The following is an 8,078-nucleotide window of genomic DNA, read 5'->3' as shown; positions in this document are numbered from 1 at the left end:
CCTTTTGAAGCAGAAACATACCAGGAAACGTACAGGGCTATTTCCAGGGTATGTGTCAACACTTACTTGGACTAGCTGAAGTGTGCTGCCTTTCAGTTTTGTTGTTGTATTGAAGCTTTAACAATAATCTTGAAGTGCATGTACTATAAGTAGAACTGTAGGAAGACATAATGATATACATAAAACTAGATCTTTAAAACTGCCTTCATTTAGTGAATGAATATAAGAGACCTTAAGACAACTTGCCTGAATTCCTTGGTTCTACCCTGTTTCTGCCTGCATCTGAACTCCTAGCTCTCTCATAAAGCAACTAATCTTCTCCACATCTTTCTCTTCTAATTTATAAAATGGGTATTTAACATTCAAGGTGTTACTAAAAATACATCTCCTGTTGCATACCCTAGAAAAGTTCCAGCAAACTAATCTTTTTTTGAAGTACACTGGAAAATACACTAGCTTAATTTCTACCAGCAGCAAGAACCTTCTTTTCATCACAATTACAATGAAATTAGTTACTGAATAGGCACAAGGTGCATAGCCCACAAGTCTCATGCAGCTTTCCTTATTACATGTACCTTGGAGTCCCTTGTCTCTCTAGTTTTGTTATTACCAAAGAATATCTGCATCATCCTTAGTGTCCTTCCTTTTCTTTAGGTGGAATTCAAGTTTCCTCCATTTGTATCAGAAGGTGCAAGGGATTTAATTTCAAAGCTTCTGAAGCATAACCCATTCCATCGATTGCCCCTGAAGGATGTACTACTTCATCCATGGATTACAGCAAACTCTACAAAGATGCCTGAGAGCACAAAGAGTGATGTTGCTGCCTCATCCAGAACACAGTCTTAGCAGGGGTAACCTTGTTGGGATCAACAAAAGGAGTCTTGTACTGTGACTGCTGTAATAATTACATTAGGAAAAGCAGGTCTTGGAATCCAATGGCAAATGGAATGCAAATCTTTGAGTTGACCATCGTTTTAAACTCTAATTGCAATGTAAAATTATTTGACTATTAGCTGGAGGTTGTGAAATACTTAATATACTTGAAATCCAGTTACGTGTAGGCCAGGCTTGTTGATTTTAAGTATTAAGCTGTTCAAGGCTCTTATGATGTGGTCTGTCCTGGTAATGGTTCATTGTTCCAACAAGAGGAAGTTGTGGTTCTAGCTTATTGAACAGTGCAATATCCCGGAGATACCTGCCTCCTGACTTACTGGGCTGCTAAGGGTATCATCGCTGTTGTGTAATCTGAAACTGAGTGAGATAAATGCATTTCTCTTAAGTGTCCTGAAAATGATGTCTGCATTTTTGTCTATTTTGTCTTAAATGTGAGCATTCAACTTTTCAAATAAATACTTGTTATATACTGCCATCAGCATGGTAAGGTTCCTTATGGTGCTTGTCACTTCCACGGGCTATCTCTAACCATTTCTCCTTACCATCAGTACAGCTTGACTTCTTGGCTGCGATCACAAAAGTTTACTTCCCCCCTCTGTCAAAAAGGAAGCCGGTATAAAGATTTGCTCCAAGTGTTGGCATGACAAGCTAGGTGTGGTCACTTACTATTCTAAAATCTCAACACAGGATTCCAAGTACCAAATGTGTTGCTACTTACCTTGTATGTTTTCTACAACCCTTGAAACCCAGGCCTGCTTCTTCCCTTTTTTTTTTTTTTTAAGCAGCTATTCAAATACAAGATAGTCTGAAAGCACTTCTAAGAAATGTCTGGCAAGTATTGTTATCAAATGGGATACGTAGCAGAAATTAACATTAATATCTAGTGTTTTAAGATATTATTCCCTAAAATGTAGTAAGGGTCAGGCCACTCAAAAAGAAAATATACAAACCAACTATTTTCCAGTAAAACACTTCAAGCAAACTAAAAGAAAGCAATTTATTGTATTTTCATTGTAAGACTTTATGGTCATCTTCCCTGTTTTACAAACCACTTTAAAAAAGGATCCTTTAACAAGCAAGGATTCTAGAATTCAAAATATACTCTCAAATTAATTTAAAATATACTCTGCCAAAAACTCATCTAAACAAACTGCCAGTAGTTTATACAACCATAATAGGTAATCTGTATTGTGGTCATAATTTAAATGAAGCTCTCCTTCTTTACTGCAAGAAAGTCTAGTTAGTGCTGGTGACTTAACTCTTAGGTGCATTTGCTTTACGTGATTCCTGCTTTACAGAAAGATCTGTTTGAGAAAGAAAAAGCTTTAATATTCATTTTCTGTCAACTTAAGGACAAAACATACTTATCAGAAATGACTGATTAAATGAAGAAAACAAGGATGCCTCATGATTATTCTGGAATTCTTCTGTTATCCTTGGTAATAGAACATTGCCCTGAACTGCTACAGAGAGAGTGGGCACATAGCAAAAAATGCAGAAAGGCTTCTGTGAACAGGAAAAAAAAAAAGTCTAGTAAAACTTAATAGTAAGAAATGCTGACTGCTCACTTGAAATGGAAAAGACTAGCTGTTCTAGAATGTAGTAGGTCATAGAAAGCTACAGTAGTGCTGGTTGCACGTTGCCCTACCATGGTAATCCTTCAACTGCTGTGTAGATACTGCTGTTTTTACCTACCTACTACTCACAATAAGCTTCCATCCATGTAACAGATACAATAATCACATGGATTAGTTAAGGGTAAAGGCAGAGCTTCCTCAAGGGACAAGCTGGTTTGAAACTTAGGCTCTAATTAGAGCTGGCTCAGACAGCAGCAAGCTGAAGCTAGTACCCTGGATGAGCTGCCAGCTTCAGCAGCCATACAGCCAAGCAGGCCTGAAACATGAAAAATCCAGTTTGTTATTTTTTTTTTAATAAGCAGCTAGTCAAAATGAACATGACAGCCATTCCTCCTGCACACATAGGTACATGATGCAGCAGAGCATTGGCTCCACATTTAACACACAAGCCAAGCCAAGCAGCTGTGCGTGACAAACTGTTAGTGACACTGCTTACAGCTCCCATGGAAGCAGGCCATGCTCTGAGGCTGATTTGCAGTATGTCCTGCTCCTAAGGATGGTATTTCGAGCAGGTATTTTTAACTACGTAATGCATCTTTATATTATGCTATGTTTGTATTGTGCATCAAGCCTCTAGCAGTGTACCTGCTCACTGCTGCAACTGTTTCCACCTTAAGACCCTAACCCCTCATGTGGGCTAAGAGCACAGCCCCACTGAGACCAAGCCCTTGCCAAGGGATTCTTTGTTTTCAGGTGGCAGTCTCTTGTAACATCTTGCTTCCACAGGGCAGAGGAAGTAAACTACACATCTTTCAGTTTTCCCTGTCTTAGACAAGACCTCTGATTAACCAAGTGGTAGCAATAATACAGAGGTACAAGGATATATGTGGCTGTGCCTCATCTTCCTAGAGCACAAACTGCTTGCTCATTTGTGAGCCTGAGAATCCTCTGAGCATCCATTGGACTTTCTGAACAGGAAAGGAGTTAGGGTGCAATTTAATGTTATGGCTGAGTGGAGTTAATAGGTTGCTCGTAACAAGAAGAAATTATTCACTCCTCCTTCCCTACCTCAGCCAACTCTCATCCTAACCACATGATTCCTTCCTCTGAATTCACTAAATTTCAGAGGAAAAAAGAAATTACTCTGATCACCTGGGTAATTTCCTGCTATTTCACTTTAATCAGATTCCTGTATGAACAGATCTGTGTCAGAGCCACCTTGGGGTAAATGTAAGCACAAAGACAGAAAGACAATATAAAAAGAACAGAACTGGAAGGAGGAACAGGTCCAAAAGACTGACAGGTCTGGCTCGAGCTATCTCACAGAAGCACAGTTCTAAGTCTGAAACCCAGGTTTACCAGAATGTTACGCTGACTACCTAGTTTTGGGATCCAGTCTTTAGGTGAACGAAAGGTGGTATGTGAATACATGCATGTGCAACTACGTCCTAATCGGAATAGTGTCCAGATAAGGAAATTAAAAGCACCTCTAATTGGTACATTCAACAGTCTGTCAGACAAAAGCATTGTTCTGGTGAAGCTATGAATTGTAGTGTCCGCAGATCTGAGTTTCATCCACAGGAGCAGAAAGCTGCTAGGGTTAGTTTTCAGATAAAAATATGTGTCCAGTACAAAGCCAGATCTCAATACATCAAAAACCCAGATACCTTGCCTCTGACTTGATGATCTTTGGAATATGTTCACATAGGAGGTAATTCTGGTTACACTGATTTCGTTAGACTCAGGATTTGTTCTGAGTCTATAGGCATAAAAAAAAAATTAAAAAGGACTTTAGTAAGGCCAGTTCCTAGCCTATAAAGCGCATTTTCAAACAATGAAATCTTGAAATATGCAAGCACCACAAAGGAGCTATAGTTTCAGAACAGTGCATCACCTATTCTGGCTAAAAAAACCCCCTATCCCTGTGCAATAATTAAGCATACAGGTACTCCCACTTCAGTTAGCTCAGCATGTGTGTTGCATTGCAAGACGGGGGTCACAATATATGCCTTTTATAAAAGAAACACCCATCTATGCCTTTTATAAAAGAAACACCCATCTGCCACCTTAGATTCCAATATGTACACTTACCAAAAGAACTATTCATATAGTAGGATATTGTTTATTCCACAGACTATTAGGAAGAGAATCTTACTCTCTTTCCCAACTACACTGTAATAAGCTAATGCTGCCACTCTAGTTTGACAAGAAAACAATTAAGGCCCAAAAAGCTAGATTATAGACCCAGAACTGAATGTTCTAAAGAGACTCCTCATTGTCAAGCATTTATGTTACCACTTGCAGTGGAAATGAGATACCATTTTAACAGGTTTTTCTAAAGAAGAAGTGGCAAAAGGGAAATAAGATAAGGACAGCACTTTTCACAGTGTAACATTTACCTGAAAGAACAAGTAAGAAATACGAGAGGTCCGCATTAACATGAAACCTAATAATTTTCCAAAGAAATTTAGGAATCTGAAAAGCTACATGGATATAGAGCATTTAAAAAAAAACAAACGAACAAAAAAAAGAAACAGTAAAAACCAGTAAGAAATCATCATGGATTTGGGGCAGGAGGTTTGAAGAAACCAATCTTCCGGCAGTATCGGACAATAAATGGCACAGAAACTATAGTAATGCTGATTCGTACCGGCGCAAACAATTTGTGAATAGCATATGCCAACACAAATGTGCTTGTACCAGCAGCCATTTTAGATTGCAACGATGATTCACTGAAACCCAGTTTGAAGAGAACTGCAGTCATATCCACACCACTGGGGGAAAAAGAAAACAAGATTTTTTAGTATATTTTAAGGTTGCATGTTACAGAATATAAATTAAAAGTGCTATTTTGGGGGGAATTTAACATGGCATGCTTCCAACTCTGGAATTTATGTTTAAATATAGATGTTAAATAATAAAAGCAATGAATTATTTCAGCAGTAACAGCTCAAGTTACTTCTGTAGCAACAACACATGCAGTATTTTCAGCTACACATTTTTTTCCTCTTAAACTGACAAGTTCCCTGTGAAGTCAAATACGTTCTTAGTTTTACAACTGTAAAGCTGCAGCATTCGTATGGAGAATACTCAGTACCATGCTCAACCTTCTGATAAAATAATCTGTTTCTCTACTTCTGAATGTTTAAAAAGTTAGAAATTTGTGAATTTGTGCTGGAAATTCATCTTCCCAAAATTCACGATAAAGTCTATTCTGTGTCTTGATGAAATTTATCACAAAAATATAGATCAACCCAAACCAAATAAGGTACCTGTTGTTAGGCTTAGAGTGCTCTAACAGAGGAGTACAAAGCTGATAAAATGACAAGTATCTTATCTAAAAATCTAGGAAGTGAAGGAGGTATTATGGATCTCAGATAAGCACTATCCACCAAATCCATTAATATTTTAATCCTCTATAGCCATAGCAGCTTTCATCAAGGTTCCTATGTTTGGAGTAATTTACAGTAACAACTTCTTTTGGAAACTTTTCCCCCTTCACTTGCCCGTATAGTGCCTTGTAACTGGGAGTTAAATCATACCTGAAGGAAAAAAAATTAATTGTCACTCTGTGCCACGATGTAGTAAATGAGAGAAATCAAGCATTCACATATTCTCACTGAAACCAAGAGCAAGTGGCAGGGAATGTTTTGAAAAACAATGTGTTTCCCTGTTTCCTCAGTTGAAATGCCTCATGCTCAACAGACATATCTGTAACCGATACATTCCCACAAGAAGCCACATAATTTCCCACCTAGCTCCTATATGGTTATCTAATAATTTCTTTTTTAATCTAATCCTGTTTTAGTGGCTGTTGCCTCCTGCAGTTTCAACTGCAGAAACTGAGTTCAACACCCAGAAAAATAAATTTATCTCTAAGTTCCAGCACTTTTCTATAGCTTTATCTTTACAGACCATACTACTGTTTGAGAACAAAAGATATCTCTGCAGAACAAAAATAAATTCTCTCATCTGGCTAGTTACTCTGGTGCAGTGTCTACTCTGCTGTTTTCACCTGCCCACCATGGATCATGAACCTATGCAAAGAGACTGTGTACATCTATCTTTTCTCATGCCTGATGGGAGATTAGATCCATTTATGGATCCATCTATACTCAAAATTCAGAAGATTACTATGTATAGATCAAGCAGACACAAAGTACATGTCTCCTTCTAGAAACAAGCACAATACTAAGATAACTTTCTTGGCTAAACCATTACCTAAAGGCTACAGACAACTGTACAAACCTCACCTTGACACAGCCAGGTAGAAGATTCCTAGAGATACTAACGAAATTCCAACATGGAATGAAACACCTACAGCACCATATTCCTTAAAAACTTGTTTCAGTTGCTGGGATTTGTTGAGTTTCTTGTCTTCACCGCTGGGATCCGTGGCTGCCTTCTCAGGGGATACACCTGCATCCTAAAAAGGCAACGATTAGAAGTATTTATTAGCATTAAGCACAATATCATATTCCAGTCAGTTGAATCAATCTGAAATAATGAAAGAAGTGACTTGCATACAGTGCTGCTTTTTCATCCAAACAAAGATGATCGTTATCTATTTAAGGAGCTAAATATGAAGATTTTCTTCAGATGGCTGCCATGAAAACAGGAGCTGACAATCTACAGAGGTACATAAGCCTCAGAGGAACTCTGGGTCTTACAGCCATGCTTGCAAGATGGATCATAAAGACTGAAAAATATCTTGTTCTCATCATCCAAGTACATTTCCATTCACTTATGCTCTCAGGCTCACCTGCCAGGCAATTTCTGAATAGTATTGAAGCAAGATGTTAAAAAACTACCACTTCATCAGGTGTTATTTGGACTACCCAGTACAGTCACGTCCTGAATAACGTACAACTCAGCAAAGAAAGCTACCCATTTTCCATATAATTTTGCTATAACCTTTCTGCTAGAAAACCAATTTTACTCCCATTCTTTAGATACAGATTCACCTTCTGGACAAACTATGGCATGAAAACAAATCCAAAACATCATGTTATGCTTTGTAATGAGGCTACAAAAATTAACCTGAAAATTAAGCTGTAGAAATTAAACTGTAAATCAGGCTTTGTATGGAAAGCTCACATTCACAAGCTTGGCACAAGCAGGTGTAAAGCAGGTCCCTGTCTTCTACAGAAATCCAACATAAACATGATTTAATAATCTACCGCCACATAAAAACCAGTTACGTGTAAGGCCTTCATTTGCTTTCCTCCTTGACTCAACTGTAATTTAAAACCAAAACAACAAAGGGTACAAATTCATGCAAATTTTTCCTTCCCACCTCCAAATATTGAACTGAACGCTGAAAGCACGGTGAAACACGCGATTAACCGGCTGCACATTTGTATTTTCTCTCTCAGCTAACGAAGAGGCGCAGAGTCGGGCACAGGAACCTCTCTGGGCACCCCGCCAGCCAGCCCCCCGCCTGCCATTCCCGGGGGCTGAAACCCACGGCACTTTCAGGTAAACCCTTTCAGCCACCGCTCCCAGGAACGGCCGGGCTTCTCTTGTGCTTCGTGAGTTACTGAAAACCCCTTTTTGAAGTCTTCATGAGTCACCTGAAGAGCTCCCAGGGGAACATCCCCCCCCCCC

At 38.7% G+C, this 8,078-nt stretch overlaps 2 protein-coding genes across 2 annotated transcripts in view; one reads left to right on the top strand and one right to left on the bottom strand.

Moving 5' to 3' along the window:
* AURKA (aurora kinase A) overlaps window positions 1-1,029 on the top strand; it is a 6,472-nt gene extending 5,443 nt beyond the window's left edge. Inside the window, 2 exon segments of the mRNA XM_009893364.1 lie at window positions 1-48; window positions 655-1,029. The exon segment at window positions 1-48 is cut by the window's left edge and continues 28 nt beyond it. Of these exon segments, the coding sequence (XP_009891666.1) occupies window positions 1-48; window positions 655-846 (240 nt within the window). The 3' untranslated portion in view covers window positions 847-1,029.
* Window positions 1,030-5,028: 3,999 nt separating this feature from the next.
* Window positions 5,029-8,078, bottom strand: part of FAM210B (family with sequence similarity 210, member B) — a 10,366-nt gene continuing 7,316 nt past the window's right edge. Inside the window, exons 4-5 of the mRNA XM_009893500.1 lie at window positions 6,725-6,897; window positions 5,029-5,245 (exon numbers count right to left, since the gene is read on the bottom strand). Of these exons, the coding sequence (XP_009891802.1) occupies window positions 5,029-5,245; window positions 6,725-6,897 (390 nt within the window). The remainder of the gene's footprint in view (window positions 5,246-6,724; window positions 6,898-8,078) is intronic.

This window comes from Charadrius vociferus, unplaced genomic scaffold (assembly GCF_000708025.1).
Source record: "Charadrius vociferus isolate BGI_N301 unplaced genomic scaffold, ASM70802v2 scaffold259, whole genome shotgun sequence".
In the NCBI taxonomy this organism is placed as follows: domain Eukaryota; kingdom Metazoa; phylum Chordata; class Aves; order Charadriiformes; family Charadriidae; genus Charadrius; species Charadrius vociferus.
Note: the sequence above shows the minus strand (reverse complement) of the source record. Positions and strands in the feature narration are given on the sequence as shown.